The sequence below is a fragment of the Chlorocebus sabaeus genome, chromosome 6 (genome assembly GCF_047675955.1).
Source record: "Chlorocebus sabaeus isolate Y175 chromosome 6, mChlSab1.0.hap1, whole genome shotgun sequence".
Taxonomy (NCBI): Eukaryota; Metazoa; Chordata; class Mammalia; order Primates; family Cercopithecidae; genus Chlorocebus; species Chlorocebus sabaeus.
In genome coordinates, this window is record NC_132909.1 from 20,922,576 (window position 1) to 20,940,685 (window position 18,110).

Sequence of the window (18,110 nt, forward strand, 5' to 3'; positions counted from 1 at the left end):
AACAAAACAAAAATTAGCCAGGAGTGGTGGTGTGCGCAGGTAGTCCCACCTACTTGGGAGGCTGAGGCAGAAGAAGTGCTTGAACCTGGGAGGTGGAGGTTGCAGTGAGCCGAGATCGTGCCACTGCACTCCGGCCTGGGCAACAGAGCGACACTTTGTCTCAAAAATAAATAAATACATAGATAGATAAATAAATAAATAAATAAATATTAAAAGGAACTATGAAGCGATTTCATTTGTGTCCCCCCTGATATTTTGTATGTTTAGTTTACACATGTTTACACAAACACACACACATACAAGCCACCTCTGGATTTCATCACTGGGAAAGCTCTTGCTGTTGCATAGGGCTGTTGTCTCTCCAGGTATATCTTCTGAGCTCCTGCTAAGTGTGTGGTCTGGGTGAGGTTCAGGATGTCTCTGTTCTGGGCCCCGTGGGGGTGACAGAGAGGAAGCAAGCTGCCATGGGAGTGGCATTCGCTGTTCCCTGGGACAGGTGCTGGGGGTGGGCTGAGCCTGGTGTGGGGGTTCAGAGAACTCCAAGAAAGACGTGTCTGTGTTGATACCCAAGGAGTGGTGCTATGGGTTGAACTGGGCCCCCACAAAAAGCTACATTAAAGTCCTAAGCCCCAGCATCTCCAAATGTGACCTCATTTGGAGACAGAGTCTTTCCAGAGGCAATCAAGTAAATCAGGTAGACCCTAATTCCATTAGATTGGTGTCCTTACAGAAAGGGGAAATGTGGGCACAGACGCAGGGAGAACGTCATGCGAAGAGGAGGCGGAGACGGGGGTGATGCATCTACGTGTTGGCGCCCACTGGCTGCTAGGAGGGAGGCCAGGAACAGGTTCTCCCTCACCGCCCTTGGAGGGAACCACCCTGTCAACGCCTGGACCTTGGACTTCTGGCCTCCACAATGGTGAGACGGTACATTTCTGTAGTTTAAGCCACTTAGGGTGTGGTACTTTGTTGCGGCTGCCCCAGCAAATTAACATGGGTGGGCAGGAGTGAGCCTAGAGTGGGGGTGTGGGTTGGGGGGTTCATGGCAGAGGAAGAAGTGTGCACGGGTGATTGTTGAGGAGGGTAACAGGGTTCAGCAGGGCCCAACTTGGGGCACACTGAAAAGTGGGGGCCTTATAGTATCTACTTATTGGGTTCGCCGTGAGAATCAAACGAGATCCACGCGTCTTATGTTCAGGATGGAGCATGCCCTGTGTGCCGGGCACGTTACAAGTGCCTTGTGACCAAGATGGCAGAACCTATTTCCCATGGGGGACACAGGATGTGGAACAGAGTACAGCGACATGGAATGACAGCCTGGGCTACTGAAGGCCAGGAGGACCTGTGTGACGGGGTGGCATTAGAGCGAGTCCTCGTGAGCTGCACCCCACAAGATCTGGAGGGAGCTCACTGCAGGCAGCATTGAGAGCCAGTGCAAAGGCCCTGGGGTGTGCCTCAATGTGGAGAGTGTGAGGAGGAGCAAGAGGCCAGTGTGGCTGGAACAGAGCGAGGAGGAGAGAGTGGACGGGAACGAGGGCAGAGGTGAGGGACAGATCATCCAGGGTCTGAGCGGGAGTTTGGGCAAAGAACACGGCGCCTGGTGTAAAACGTGCGTAGTCAATGTGAGCCTGCATCATTAATCCCGGGAGCATGGGAGGCTGCTGAGGTTTTAAGCAGTTTTAATCATCAGTCTAGTTTTCAGAATCCCCTCTGGCTCTCAGCGCGAGCTCAGCACACTCGCCTGCTGATATCTCCCGGGACACTGTTTCTGTCTCCTGACACGTCTCTCCCTCCAAGCTCTGTGTCATCCCCCTATTTGAATGTCTCCATCTAGGTCATGAAAGATGACACTAAAAAGAACAGGATGGAGGAGGGCAGAGCCCCTCACTCAAGAGACATGAGCCTTGATCCAGGCTTCCTGGGCTCTGATCCAGGCTGCATCTCTCATCAGCTGTGTGACTCTGGGCCTCAGCTGCCTCATCTGTAAAAGGGGGAGGACAGGGGCCAGGCACAGTGGCTCATGCCTGTAATCCCTGCACTTTGGGAGGCTCAGGCGGACAGATCACTTGAGGCCAGGAGTTTGAGACCAGCCTAACATTGTGAAACCCTGTCTCTACTAAAAATACAAAATTAGCCGGGTGTGGTGGCGCACACCTGTAACCCCAGCTACTCGGGAGGCTGAGGCTGGAGAATCACTAGAACCCGGGAGGTAGAGGTGGCAGTGAGCTGAGATAGCACCATTGCACTCCAGCCAGGGTAACAAGAGTGAAACTCTGTCTCAAAAAAAAACCAAAAACCAAAAAACAAAAATGGCAGTGGGATGGGGGGAGGACAGGTCCACCCCCAGGGAGCTGTTGCGGGATCCAGTAAATTCATTTGCATCAAACCACTTAGAATGAACCTAGATGTGGCGAGTGCTCAGGAAATGGTAGCTCCTGTATCCTCCAAGTGAAAAACAAAACTCTTTCTCAACTGCACACCCCTCTCCTCTTTCACTTTAAAGTAAAATGCTCCAAATGAACTGTTCGCACAGCTCCTCAATTCTGCCTCACCCTTTTCTCCTGAACCCTCGAGACCTCTGGGAGGCTTAACCCTATATAGTCAGTTCTCAGGCTCATCACCCTGGCCTGGGCCCCGCCTCCTCGCCTGAGCTCCGCCTCCCCTGGCCCCGCCTCTGCACCTCCCCGCCTTCCCCGGTTTCTCACTTTGGCTCAACGCCAAGGGGTTTCAGTCTCAGTCCCACAGTTCTCTATCCACACCCTGCCTTAGGTGCTCTTCCAGCCTCGCAGCTCTAGGCTGATTAATACCCAAAGTTCTCCCTCCAGCCTGCCCTCTCCACTGAATTCGGGATTCCTTACTCAAGGGCCTCCCCGACGCCTGCGTCTGGATGTCTCCTGCGAATCTCACACCGAAGTATCCAGGATTGAACTACTGTGCCTTCCCCAAGACTGCTCCCCACTCAAGGCAAGTCTATCCTCCGGGCTTCAAGGCACGGCATCATCCTCAACCCCTCTCTTTCTCTCACACCACATCCACTCTGCCAGCAAGCCCGGTCTGCTCCATTTCAGATCATCTATCCGGAACCGCCCTCTTCTCACCCTCTCCGCCCCCCACCCTGCTCCCGCCCCCTCGTCTCCGCCTGGACCACGACAGCAGCTCCTCCCTGCTCGTCGCAGGCTGCTCCCCACACGCAGCCACAGAGACCCGGGAACGCCCAATTTAGATCCTGCCCCATCTCTGCTCCATGCCCTCCCGTGGCTCCATGTCACTCAGGTCAAACGCCAAGCCCCTTCCACGTGGCCTGCAAGACCCTCCGTGTTCTGTCCCCATCCCTCCCTGACCTCATGTCCCCACACCCTCCCCTGGCCCAAACTGTTCCAGCCACCCCAGCCTGCCCGCAGGCAACCATGTCACTCACTGCCTCAGGACCTTTGCAGCTGCTACTCCTTCTGTCTGGAATGTTCCTCACCCGGATGCGGCACAGGGCTAACCGCCATGGACCTACTGTGTGCTTCTCTATTCATTCCATTTACTGTTGGTCACCCCAGTTGGAATGCCAGCTCCCTAAGAGGGGTTCTCGCCTGTCCTGTTCGCAGTTGCAGCCCCAGTGTGTACACTGGCTCACAGTCATCTGTACAATGACAGCATGTGGCATCACCCTCTTTCCGCCCCCGAGACACCCTGGTGTGGATCTGGCGAGCGCCTTGCTGGACGTCCAGGCACTTACTTCTTTGGGTCACTGAAGGGGAGTGGCCGTGGTGGGGGTTCCTCCGTTCTCTTCCACCCTGTTGGGTGCTTATTGCGCACAGGCTGCTTGGAGAAGAAGGACTTGGGGACGGAGGCGGAGAGCTGGAAGGGGCTGGGCTGGGCCAGCTGGGAGGGCCGAGGAGTCTCTGCACTGGCAGTTTTGTAAACCTGAGTGGGGTAGCCAACCCTCGAGCCCATGTCACTGCAAAACAAAAATGAAAGAGATAAAAAAACCAAATCCATTCCACATTTGGCAAGACAGCGCTACTGAAGTTTACTCCTGGGAATCAAAAAGGTTCATTTGCACAAGAGAGACACAAATATATTACCGCTGTGGAAAATTCCAACAATATAGACGCCTATCTGTAGAAAAGGCAAGGTTGCCTGCACGGCGCCCAATCCCACCCGAGGATGGCCTTCTAGCACATTTGGTTCCTCTATGGGAATCTGAAAAATTCACTCCAGTCTCCTTGGTACAACCTATGCAGCTAAAGGTGGGGATCCAACCTCCTGCTCATCTCTAGAGGGAACTATGGCTTATAGTTTGCGCTTTTTCGTTCCTAACTTTTCTCTCTTTTTTTTTTTTCGAGACAGGGTCTCACTCTGTCACCCAGGCTGGAATGCAGTGGCGCGATCTCAGCTCACCACAGGCTCGACCTCCCAGCCTCAAGTGATCATCCCACCTCAGCCTCTGAGTAGCTGCGACTACTGGCATGCACCACTGTGCCTGGCTAATTTTTGTAGAGATGGGGTTTCGCTATGTTCCCATCACTGGGCCTGGCCCTTAACCTTTTTCTTTTCTTTTTTTTTTTTTTGAGACAGAGTCTCACTCTGTTACCCAGGCCACAGTGCAGTGGTGCAATCTCGGCTCACTCCATCCTCAGTCTCCTGAGTTCAAGCGATTCTCCTGCCTCAACCTCCCCAATAGCTGGGATTACAGATGTTTGCTACCACACCCAGCTAAGTTTTTTGTATTTTTAGTAGAGACAGCGTTTCACCATGTTGGCCAGGCAGGTCTCAAACTCCTAACCTCAGATGATCCCCCAACTCAGCCTCCCAAAGTGTTGGGATTACAGGCGTGAGCCACTGCGCCGGCTCAACCTTTTTCTATGCAAAAACATACACATATGTATATAAAAGGGGCATTCTGGGGGGGGGGGAACGGGTGGGAGGATTATTGGTTTTTTATTTAAAGAGACAACGTCTCACTATGTTGCCCAGGCTGGCCTCAAATTCCTGGGTTCGGGTGATCCTCCCACCTCAGCTTCCTAAGTAGCTGGGAACACGGGTGTGTGCCACCACACCCAGCTAGGATTATATATAGAAGTTAATAAATCCTTTTTGAGGGTTAATTTAGCAGTATCACAGGATGGTACTTTTTGACTATAGTCAAATGAGAAGACTGGCAAATCTTCTCCCCAGAGATGACCAAATTGACCACAAACAACCATTTCAGTACTCCAAAAACTGACCAAACACGTACGACAATTTGAGAGGCATTTATGATCGAGAAACTGAACTTTAGGCAAGAATAGAGGAAATTCGTCCCATTTTGTCCTCTCCCCACCCGTTCCCAGCTCAGTGAATGAAGAAGCTCTTCCGGGGCAGAAACTTTGGGACGGTATGAAGGGTACCAACATATGTGCATCAGGAACTTTGGAAGGAGAGGAGAGAAGGGGCAGAAGAAATATTTGAAGAAATAATGGTTGGAAACTTCTTAAATCTGATGAAAAACATTACACATCTAAGAAGCTCAACAAACACCAAGTAGGAAAAATACAGAGATTCACACCTAGAAAAAGAGTTGAAAGTTAAATGCTGGCCGGGCGCGGTGGCTCACGCCTGTAATCTCAGCACTTTGGGAGGCCAAGGCGGGTGGATCACCTGAGGTCAGAAGTTTGAGACCAGTCTGATCAACATGGAGAAACCCCATCTTTACTAAAATACAAAAAAATTAGCCAGGCATTGTGGCGCACCCCTGTAATCCCAGCTACTCGGGAGGCTGAGGCAGGAGAATCCCTTGAACCTGGGAGGCGGAGGTTGCGGTGAGCCGAGATCACACCATTATGCTGTTGCACTCCAGCCTGGGCAACAGGAGTGAAACTCTGTCTCCAAAAAAAATTAAATAAATAAATAAATAAAAAGAAAGTTAAATGCTAACATAAACATCTTGAAAGCTTCAAGATGATGCATCACATATAGGGGAGCATCAATACAATTAACAGGCCTATAATCCCAGCACTTTGGGAGGCCGAGACGGGAAGATCCCTTGAGCCCAGGAGTTGGAAACCAGCCTGGGAAACATAATGAGACCCCATTTCTATAAAAAAGAAAAAAAAATACAATTAACTGTTGACTTCTCATTTAAAAGAATGAAATAAAAAGTAATTTTTAAAGTGCTGAAAGAAAACAACCGTTAACCAGGAATTCTATATCCAGCAAAACCATCCTTGAAAAATGAAGGCAGCAGAAAGATGTTCCTTTATAAACAGAGATGGAGAGAATTTGTTGCTAGCATATCTGCCTGATACAAAATAATTTTAAAACTCCTCCGGTTAATCCCAGCCCTTTGGGAAGCCAAGGCAGGTGGATCACCTGTCAGGAGATCGAGACCAGCCTGGCCAACATGGTGAAACCCCGAATCTACTAAAAATACAAAAATCAATGGAGTGGTGGCAGGCACCTGTAATCTCAGCTACTCAGGAGGCCAAGGCAGGAGAATTGCTTGAACCCAGGAGGCAGAGGTTGCAGTGAGCCGAGATTGCGCCATTGCATTCTAGTCTAGGTGACAGAGCAAGACTCCGTCTCAAAAAAAAGAAAAACAAAAAAGTCCTGAGGTTGAAAGAAATGACTCTAGACAATGACCTGAGTCAGTAGACAGAAGTGAATAGCCCAAGATGGCAAACTGTGCTTTAAAATAGGATTCTATAAGTATATGCTTTCTTATTTCTTCTCTTAACTTCCTTAAAGATGTAAGACTGTATAAGGCAATAATTATAATACTACACTGCTGGGTTAAAACATATATGGATATGATATATCCGATAAACAGAGCACAAAAAAGGGAGAAGGAAACAGTACAATATTGGAGAAAAGTTTTATATTTTATTGGAATTTAGTATTAACCTGAATTTCACTGATAGATGCACATTATAATAACTAAAAAGATAGTTAAACAAGAGTAGAATCCAAATGTTATACTAAATTATATATATTTTTTATTTTTAACTTTTGAAACAGAGTCTCATTCTGTCACTTAGGCTGGAGGGCAGTGGTGCAGCCTTGGCCCACTACACTACAACCTTTGCCTTCCTGGCTCAAGCGATTCTCCTGCCTCAGCCTCCCAAGTAGATGGGATTATGGGTGCAGGCCACCATGCCCGGCTAAATTTTTGTATTTTTAGTAGAGACAGGGTTTTGCCATGCTGGCCAGGCTGGTCTCGAACTCCTGACCTCAGGTGATATGCCCGCCTGGGCCTCCCAAAGTGCTGGGATTACAGGTGTGAGCCACCACATCTGGCCTGAAATTATATTTATTTACTACATAATAAGGCAGTAAGGAAGAACAGAGGAGCAAGAAATATAGTAGACATACAGAAAACAAATAGCAAAATGGCTAATGCAAATCCAACCATTAGCAGTAATGATTACATTTAACGTGAATGGTTTAAACACTCCCATCAAAAGGCAGGGATTGTCAGCCTGGATACAAACAGCAACTATGTAATGCTTTCTACAATTTAGCAACATCTATCAATGGGGCAAAGAGTATGCATTGGTGAGGAGATGTCCAGGGAACTATTGAAGCAAGTAACACTAAGAACGGTCAGGAATGAGGCCTGGTGCAGCGGCTCCTGCCTGTAATCCCAGCACTTTGGGAGGCCGAGGCTGGTGGATCATGAGGTCAGGAGATTGAGACCATCCTGGCTAACACGGTGAAACCCCGTCTCTACTACAAATACAAAAAATTAGCTGGGCGTGGTGGCATGTGCCTGTAGTCCCAGCTACTCAGGAGGCTAAGGCAGGAGAAGGCGTGAACCTGGGAGGCAGAGGTTGCAGTGAGTGGAGATCACACCACTGCACCCCACCCCGGGCGACAGAGCGAGACTCTGTCTCAAAAAATAAAAATAAAAATAAAATAAAAAAAATACAGAATGGTCAGGAATGCTTTCCCCAGGAGACAAGAGCATCAGAGCTGAGAACTGAAGGATGACTGGCCTCAGCTTAACATTTGGCCTCCCAGAAATCCATGCAATAGAAAAGCCTGCACAAGGCTGGGCACGGTGGCTCATGCTGTAATCCCAGCACTCTGGGAGGCTGAGGTGGGAGAACTGCTGGAGCCCAGGAGTGTTGTAGAGACCCTAATCTCTCTCTCTCTCTCTCTTTTTTAAAATAGGGATGGGGTATTGCTACGTTGCCCAGGCTGGTCTTGAACTCCTGGGCTCAAATGATCCTCCTACCCTAGCCTCCCAAACTGCTAGGATTACAGTTGTGAGGCACCACGCCCAGCCCTAGAGACCCCAACTCCACAAAAAAATAAAAATAGCCAGGAATAGTGGCACATGCCTGAAGTCTTAGCTACTAAAACCAACCAACCAACCAACCAAACAAACCAACAGCAAAAGAAAAGCCTGCACAAGCACACACAGGCAGGTATGAGGCTGGTCTCTGTAGTACTGTTTATCATCAGGAAAAGCTGGAAATGGCCAGGCTGGAATGCAGTGGTGCAATCTCGGCTCACTGTAGCCTCCGCACCTCCGGGGTTCAAGGGATTCTCGTGCCTCAGCCTCCTGAGTAGCTAGGATTATAGGTATGCACCACCACGCCTGGATAATTTTTGTTATTTTTAGTAGAGACGGGGTTTTACCATGTTGGTCAGGCTGGTCTTGAACTTCTGGCAAGTGATCCACCTGCCTTGACCTCCCAAGATGCTGGTATCACAGGCATGAGCCACCACACCCTGCCCTGCAAGTGTATCCTTATGATCGAAAACTATGCAGCCAGGTGCAGTGGCTCACGCCTGTAATCCCAGCACTTTGGGAGGCAGAGGCGGGCAGATCATGAGGACAGGAGATCGAGACCATCCTGGCCAACGCGGTGAAACCCTGTCTCTACTAAACATACAAAACAATTAGCCAGGTGTGGTGGCGGGCGCCTGTAGTCCCAGCTACTCGGGAGGCTGAGGCAGGAGAATAGCGTGAACCAGGGAAGCGGAGGTTGCAGTGAGCTGAGATTGTGCCACTGCACTCCAGCCTGGGTGACAGAGTGAGACTCCGTCTCAAAAAAATAAAATGAAAAAAAAAAAAAAGAAAGAAAACTATGCAGCCAGTGCAAAGAAAGAGGTCAATCTCTGTTTATGTATGAGGACAGGTAGTCTGAGCTATAGTAAATGGAAACGATGCATGGTACAAAACATCACTCTGTGTTCTTAAGGTAAAAAAAAAAAATATATATATATATAGATAGATAAATAGATAGACACACACATGTATATACAGAGAAAAGAAGAAATAAACTGGAATTTTACTTTTTTTTTGGTCTTTTTTTTTCTTTTTATGGAGAATGGGGTCTCGCTATATTGTCCAGGCAGGTCTCGAACTTCTGGGCTCAAGCTATCCTCCTGCCTCTGCCTCCGTGAGAGCTGGGATTACAGGTGTGAGCCACTGCATCCGGCAAAATAAACTAGAATTTTAAAAAAGTCATTGTATATCACGCAAGGTAAGGGTTAACTGGTATGTTTGAAAGAACTGGGTTGGTAAAGGTTGGGAGAAAAATCTCTGGAGGAGTGTACACTAATGGATTATCTCTGGAAGTAGTAATGATGGGGAACATGTACAGAATAAAAGCCAACTTAAGCTGGGCAGAGTGGCGCATGCTTGTAGTCCCAGCTACTTGGAAGCCTGAGGTGGGAGAATCGCTTGAACCCAGGAGTTTGAGACTGCAGTGAGGCAGGACTGTGCCACTGGATTCCAGTTTGGGTGACAGAGAGTCCCCATCACTCAAAAACAAACAAAAACAAAATAAAACAAAACAAAAAACCCCTAAAAAGTCTAATTAAACTGTATAAATGGCACAGGGTAAAAAGGAAGTGGCCAGCTGGGCGCGGTGGCTCACACCTGTAACCTCAGCACTTTGGGAGGCTGAGGTGAATGGATCATCCGAGGTCAGGAGTTCGAGATCAGCCTGGCCAACATGGTGAAACCCCATCTGTACTAAAAAATACAAAGAACAAACAAACAAAAAATCAGCCAAGTGTGGTCATGTGCACCTGTAATCCCAGTTACTCAGGAGGCTGAGGCAGGAGAATCACCTGGGAGGCAGAGGTTGTGGTGAGCCAAGATCGCGCCACTGCACTTCAGCCTGGGCGAAAGAGCAAGATTGTCTCAAAAAAAAAAAAAAAATTTATTAATTAATTAATAAGTGTCCGCCAACTGAGCTGGGATTTTGCTGCTTACAGCCCTAAAGCATTCCCATGACTGTCCCTGTCTTCAAACTCTGCTAACCCAGCACGGCCTTGGCAAAATAATAATTTCCATGAATACGCTGTGCAACTCCACCCAGCCTTCTGAGGTGGGTGGGCGCCCCCTCCCCAACACCCCATGGGCCATGAGCCATGCCAGGTGCCAGGCACCATGCTCGGTCATTTCTCAGTGGCATCAGTGAATGTCTGTTCCACCAGGTGGAGTTTTTTTTTTTTTTTTTTTTTTTGGGACGGAGTCTTGCTCTGTTGCCCAGGCTGGAGTGCAGTGGCACTACCTCAGCTTACTGCAACCTCCGCCTCCCAGGTTCATGCCATTCTCCTGTCTCAGCCTCCCCAGTAGTTGGGATTACAGGCGCCCGCCACCACGCCCAGCTAATTTTTGTATTTTTAGTAGAGATGGGGTTTCACTGTGTTAGCCAGGATGGTCTCGATCTCCTGACCTCGTGATCCACCCGCCTCGGCCTCCCAAAGTGCTGGGATTACAGGCGTGAGCCACTGCACCCAGCCTAGTGGAGTTCTTTTTTTTAAGAGACAGGGTCTTGTTCTGTCAACCAGGCTGAAGTGCAACAGTGAAATCATAGTTCACTGCAGTGTTGAACTCCTGGGCTCAAGTGATCCTCCCACTTCAACCTCCTGAATATCTGGGACTATATGCATGTTCATCCAGTCAATTTTTAAACTTTGTTTTTTAGAGATGGGGTCTTGCTACATTGCCCCAGTTGGTCTAGAACTCCTGGGCTCAAGCGATCCCCCTGCCTCAACTGGCCCAAATGCTGTGATTACAGGTGTGAGTTCTGACCCCACCTGCCAATGGACAGAGTGAACATTCTTTTTTTTTTTTTTTTTTTTTTGAGACAGAGTCTCACTCTGTCACCCAGACTGGAGTGCAGTAGCGCAATCTGGGCTGGTCTCGAACTTCTGACCTCCTGATCCGCCCACCTCGGCTTCCCAAAGTGCTGGGATTACAGGCATGAGCCACAGCTCCCGGCCTGAACATTCTTTCTGGAGCGCCAGTGTGCCCATGCGTTCTCCTGAAGCCTCAGTATCAACTTGAAATCTGGGGCAACATAGTGTGGGTTTTGCTGTCCACCTGACCCAGGTTCCAATCCTGGCTCCAGTCAACACACTGGCCAATTTGGATGGGGTCTATTCCCTTCAGTGAGCCTCAGTTTCCTCCTCTGAGAAATGAGGCAATGACAGCACCTGCCTCATGAGATCCTATGTGCTAAGTGCTCAGCACTGAGTCCCGTGGAGGAACCAGGGAGCTGAAGGTCCCAGGGAGGTGGTGGTGGGGTCCCTGGGCTCTGGGCTCAGACAGCAGTGGTGGTAGCAGGGGAGCGGCAGGCATCCTGCTGTGTGCTCCCATCCTCACCTTCAACCAGAGAGGCTATGCATTTACCTGTCTGACAGCTTAGGGGAGCATTTAACATTTTGTTGGAGTCAAAGGATTTATGCTTTCAAAAAAGCTGAAAAACCAGAGGCTGGGTTTTTCTGGGTTTTTCACATTTCTCTGAAAAACCAGAGAAATCATACTAGCTGCATAAGTGTGTGCAATGCTTTTGGTCTGTTCAGCCTGGGGACTCTGAAGAGGACCGACGGGTGGTCCTGGGTGGGTGACAGGCTCTCAGAGAGCGAGCTGTGGTCCCTGCCTGCAGGAAGAGGAGCAGTGGCACAGTAGGTGGCAGTGACAGTGACGGTGCTGACCACTCCGAGCCTGTGGAAGCTGCCTGGTCTTGTTCTAAGCATCTTATATGTGTCACCTCACTTAGCCACCGTGGCAACCCCGAGACAGGAACTACCACCACTCCCATGTTCCAGGTGGGGGAAACGGAGGCCCAGGGAGATAAAATAACTTGCCCCAAATGATGTAGCTATAGGGGGATAAGAGCCGGGACGTAGACATAGATAGTCTGGCTTGAGAGATGGTACTTTTAACCACCATTCTGTACTCCCAGTGACAACAATTGTTAATGATAAATATTAATACATAATACATGAGAATAAAACACAGCAGCAGCTGATACACTTGAGCCCACCTATGTCTCCGGCCCTGTAATAAGTGCTTCAAACTCATGGTCTCAGTTCACCCTCACAACCTTAGATGATAGATCCTATTTTTTTTTTTTGAGAGACAGAGTCTAGTTCTGTCACCCAGGCTGGAGTGCAGTGGTACCCTCTCGGCTCACTGCAACCTCTGCCTCCCAGGTTCAAGTGACTCTCTCGCCTCAGCCTCTCGAGTATCTGGGACTACAGGTGCCCGCCACCACACCTGGCTAATTTCTGTATTTTTAGTAGAAGTGGGGTTTCATCATGTTGGCCAGGCTGGTCTCAAACTCCTGACCTCAGGTGATCTGCCTGCCTCAGCCTCCCAAAGTGCTGGGATTACAGGCATGAGCCACTGTGCCCAGCCAACAGATCCTATTATTACCCCCATTTTATAGATGAGGACATTGAGCCTGAGAGCCCCTAAGGGGGCTGATGGAGATCGCACAGCTGGGGTAAAAGGTGGAGCTGGGATGCAGACACAGGCAGTCAGAAGCAGAGCCCTGAAGTCACACTGCTCACCCACACACCCTGCGGGCCCCTAGCCACTTGGCCTTCACTCCGGACCAGTCTTGCTTTCTCTCCCTGATGTGTCGTGGGCTGAAGAGCCAATTTGCCCCTGCGTGTGGCTGGCATTGTGCTCCAGTGTAGGAGCTGTGAGCGGCCACATCACCCTGTGGCCTTCGGGGCAGAAACAACGGGCCTTCAGAAAGTGGACAGAGAGAGGGTCTAGGCGAGAGATTCAACAGAAATCCCAATCCAGCCACTGCTCGCTACCTCCACCAACCACTGCCACCTGTATCGTCAGAGCGGCCTCCTCCTGGCTCCCTCTCCCTCCTGCATCCTTCCCCAGCCTCAAAACACAGCCAGAGAGATCCTGAGAACAGGAGAATCAGATCGGGACTCTCTCAGGGTTCCACCACTCTGGTAAGACCCAGAGCCCTCCCCTCAGGGCCCCCCATCTGCCCCCCTCTCTTCTCTGCCCCCAGCTCCTCCACACTCCCTCTCCTTCACTCTGCTCCAGCCATGCAGAAGCTGTCCTCAAACACACCAGAAACGCTTCTACCTCGGGACCTTTGCACCGCTCCCTGCCCACAGATCTCTGCCTGGCTCCCTGGCTTCCTCTTCCCAAGCTGACTATGACTGTGACTCCCTGAGGAGGTCTCGGTCTTGGGTGACCTAACACGGGCAGGGTGGGCCCCGGTGGATCTTCAGGCCCTCAGATTACCTTTCAGGGCTGTGCCCCCAGAAGGGCATCCCAGGGACTCCTGGCACAGCCTGGGGAGGCAAGGCCACGCGCTTCCTGCCTGCCTGGGAACGCCCGGCTGCGTCAGCTCCACGTGGAGCCTAGAGCCTCTCACTGCTCCTAACAGCTCTGACAAATTGCTCTGGAAGCCCAGAAAGCTCAGGAGTGCGCGCTGCCTCAGGAGAGGGCGAGGGCCAGGTGGCTGCCTGCCCAGGGTCACTCAGCCCACCGCGGTGCCCACGGCAGGCGCTGGCGCCTGGCAGCATGCCTGGCAGCTGGGCTCCCATGACGAATGTCTGGAGGGAGCATCTGTGAGGTCATCGATGGGCACAAGCTGCTACAGGGTGCAGTGGCTTCCACGGTGAGGGCCGTAGCCCGGGGAAGGGAGTGGGTGTGGGCTCCCTGCTTGGGCGTGTCAGGACCCATCCCTCTCCTGGCAGTCTTTGAATGTTGCTCACCATCCTCTCGCTGCCCAAGATAGTCTGTCCTCTCCAGAGTAGCCCACCGTGATCTTTTCTATTTTTTATTTTTACATTTTATTATCATTTTTTGAGATAGGGTCTTACTTTGTCACCCAGGCTGAGTGCTGTGATGTGATCTTGGCTCACTGTAGCCTCCACTTCCCGGGCTCAAGCAATCCTCCGACCTCAGCCTCCCAAACACGCGTGTGCCACCACACCCAGCTAATTTTTTGTAGACATGGGGTTTTGCCATGTTGCCCAGGCTGGTCTTGAACTCCTGGGCTCAAGTGATCTGCCTGCCTTAGTCTCCCAAAGTGCTGGGATTACAGGTGTGAGCCACCGCGCCCAGCCCGCAGTAATCTTTTTAAAAACATTAAGTCAGATGATGTGCTCAAATGCCTCCCATGGCTCCCATGTCCCTTGGAACCAAATCCCAGCATCTGACTGTGGTCAATATGCCCACCAGAACCAGGCTCCTGCCACCTCGCTATGCTGACCTCCTGCCACTCTCCCCCATCACACCTGCTTCAGCCCCTCTGGCCACCTGACCATTTCTGAAGCACTGCGAATAAATTCACCCTCAGGGTCTGGACATCTGTTTCCACTGCCGGCATCTCACTCTGGCTTCCTACAATGCATCACCTCCTCCGAGAAGCCTTCCCGGAGACCTGCTCTGTTTGCCTTTCCTCCCCAGCACTTATCACCTGCCGGCACACTCCATGGTGGTTCGGCTGTCTGTCTGTCTGTCTTGTCCTGTCTCCAGGAGAATGACAGCTCCATAAGGGAGGCATGCTGCTGCATCGCTGTGTCTAGAATGACACCTGGCACAGAGTGGGCGCTGCAAAGGTCAGTGACTGGAAGAATCAGTCCCCCCGACTGCCCCACCCTGCCTCCTCTTCTCACAAACGCCTCAGGCGCTCCCAGGCCACAGCAGTCTCCAGACACGTGGCCGTCACCCTGGACTCTCACATGGCTTGCTGGCTGTGCCCCGGGCCTGCATCTCCCTCCTGGCTTATTTCCTGGCAATGCTGCCCGTCGCCACATCCACAATTGCTCTGTCCTCCAGCTCAGGCCCACGTCCTCCCATGCAGATCCAAGCCTCAGCCCCCTCAGAGACTTTGCCTCCTGTCTCACCGCCAGCACCATATTTTGGAACACAAATCCACCAGCATTACCCTCGCTGCTCTTAAGATGAGATCCAAACTCCATAAAGGAGCTGGTAGGGCCCTGAATGTTGTGGCCACTGCTGACTTCCCCAACCTCCCACTGACTGCCCTATCTATCTACCCACCCACCTACCTACCTACAGGGTCTTGCTCTGTCACCTAGGATGGAGTGATTGATTGATCAACAGGGTATCAATCAGTTACCCAGGACAGAGTGCAGTGGTGCAATCACAGCGCACTGCGGTCTCGAACTGCCAGGCTCAAGTGATCCTCTCACCTCAGCCTCTTGAGTAGCTGGGACTGCAGAAGCCTACTGCCATACCCAGCTAATTAAAAAAAATTTTTGGCCAAGCATGGTGGCTCATGCCTGTAATCTCAGCACTTTGGGAAGCCAAGGTGGGTGGGTCACCCGAGGGCAGGAGTTCGAGACTAGCCTGGCCAACATGGTGAAACCCTGTCTCTACTATAAATACAAAAATTTGCCGGGTGTGGTGGCCTGTAATCCCAGCTACTTGGGAGGATGAGGCAGGAGAATCACTTGAACCTGGGAGGCGGAGGTTGCAGTGAGCTGAGATTGCACCACTGCACTCCAGCCTGGGCAACAAGAGCGAAACTCCATCCCCCCGCCCCAAAAAAAAAAAAAGCAGTTTGGTTGGGGGATAGAGGTGGGTCTATGCTGCTCAGGCTGGTTTCAAACTCCTGGCCTCAAGTGACGCTCCTGCCTTGGCCTCCCAAAGTGCTGGGATTACAGGCATGAGCCACTGTGCCCAGCCACAATTTCTATACTTGAGCCAAGGGGCCTGTGTTCAGTGGCCTGACGATGCCACCCTCCTCCCCACCTCAGGGGCTCTGCACATGTGACTCCAGTTCGTAGACATACTTCCTCCATGCCTCATCTTTCCCTTCTGGTTGTTTTTTTAATGGTAAATAGTTATATATACATTCATCTGAATGAGAAATTCAGCATACTTTTAAAAAAAACCTAGTGTGTGTGTATATATATAGTTGTATATATACATATTGAGGTTCACAACATATATTGAGGCCCAGAATGTGTGTGTGTCTATATATATGTTGCGTATATACACACAATTTTAAAAACAGAGCAAACATCCGTATAACTGCATCCCAGATGAATGCGTCTCCAGCCCCACTGAACCCCCCGCCTCTTCATCCGCTCCCTCCTCCCTGTCCCCCTCATCCTTGGCAGACGTGACCCTCCTGACCCTTATTCGGGGACATTATCCCTGGCCCTAGGCTAGATTTGACACCTCCGCCAGCCCTGTATCCCATCCACCCTCAGACCCCACCGGTCTCTGAAGGCCATCCCCTGGCACAATTCATTCCTGGCTTTTGACATTATTTGCTAGCCGTTTCCCATGGGCCTCCGTCTGTGCCAGGACGGCCGGGGTCTGGTCTGACTGTTTCAGCTCCCTACAGAGGCCCCGGTGCGCAGCAGCCGCTCGCTGCGTGAATAAATGCCAAGTTCTATGCCAAGGCGTGCTGTGGAGATCTGTGGAGATCGACACAGGGCAGTCACTCAGCACTTGTGCCGGGCCTGTTCAAACACAGGTGCCTGCCTTCCAGGCAGAGGCTGGGGAGCAGGCTGTCACTCCAGCCCAGGGGCACGTGCTGACGACAGCACACGCGGGGGCTGCTGGGCCGCCCAGTGCACAGCACAGTGTGGCCGCCATGGGAGGCGGAGGCACGTGTGGCCACTTGATCCCAGGTCTGACTCCAAGCAGGTGGCTCCGTGACCATCCAGGGAACTTGTGCCTATTGAAATGGAAGACTGTGGGAGGCCAATGGAGTGAGGTGGGGTGAGATGGACAGTGGGAGTCGCCACTTTGTCCGGACTGCTTTTCCCTCCTGACTCCCCTGGCTAGCTCAGACTCTTTCTCCAGGAAAGCCTCTCCTGCAATGGAGCAGCCCCTCCCACGACTGGGTTAGGGGAGGCCCCCTTTGGGCTCCCACATTCCCTGTACCCCTCCATCATGGCCGCAATCTGTCTGCCTGGTCCCCCTCCATCCCACCCTGGCCCCTCTACCTGTGGCCCCTCATCTTACCCTGACTCCTCTTCCTGGATCCCTTGTATCCCAGCCCTGACCCCTCAGCCTGGGCCCCCCACCCTGACCCTGACCCCTCTGCCTGGGCCTCCCCTATCTTGACCTGACCCCTCTGGGCTGTCTCTGGGAATGCATCTGTCAGGCAGGACCGGGGCTCCCTCAGTCACTGCTGTGTCCCCAACACTGCCTGTAACAGGGCTTGGACCAGGGGAGATATTCTGATTTTGTGAATCTGAGGCAAGGCCTCATTTTTTTTTGTTTTTCAAATACCCCCTCATACCCCATGATTCCGACAGGCAGTCTTCAAGTCCAAGCACTGTTCTAAGGGTACATTCAATCTTCACCACATCCCTATGAGGAAGGGATGTGGTTTATCCCTAGTTTTACAGATGAGGAAACTGAGGCCCAGAGAAGTTCAGTCACTTGCCCGGGTAGTACACAGCCAAGAAGTGGCTGAGGGAGGGACTGAATGCAGGTGGGCTGACACTGAAGGTCACACTCTCATCCACATGGATACGTTTCTTTTTTTTTTTTTCTGAGACTGAGTCTTGCTCTGTTGCTGAGGCTGAAGTGCAGCGGCACGATCTCAGCTCACTGCAACCTCTGCCTCCCAGGCTCAAGCGATTCTCCTGCCTTAGCCTCCAGAATAGCTGGGACCACAGGCATGCGCCACCATGCCTGGCTAATTTTTGTCTTTTCAGTAGATATGGGGTTTTACCATGTTGGTCAGGCTGCTCTGGAACCCCTGGCCTCAAGTGATCCACCTGCCTTGGGCTCCCAGAGTGCTGGGATTACAGGCGTGAGCCATGGAGCCCAGCCTGGATATAGTTCTTTAAATCAACTCATTTTATTTTCTCCTTGACTTGTCCAAGGTGGTTTCTGTAAAATCAGGGGGTGAGTT

At 51.2% G+C, this 18,110-nt stretch overlaps 1 protein-coding gene across 3 annotated transcripts in view; it reads right to left on the reverse strand.

Moving 5' to 3' along the window:
• SIPA1L3 (signal induced proliferation associated 1 like 3) overlaps window positions 1–18,110 on the reverse strand; it is a 303,563-nt gene that overhangs the window by 22,238 nt on the left and 263,215 nt on the right. For all 3 annotated transcript variants that reach the window (XM_073016527.1, XM_037991608.2, XM_037991607.2), the window contains exon 16: window positions 3,728–3,949. In XM_073016527.1, the coding sequence (XP_072872628.1) occupies window positions 3,728–3,949 (222 nt within the window). The remainder of the gene's footprint in view (window positions 1–3,727; window positions 3,950–18,110) is intronic.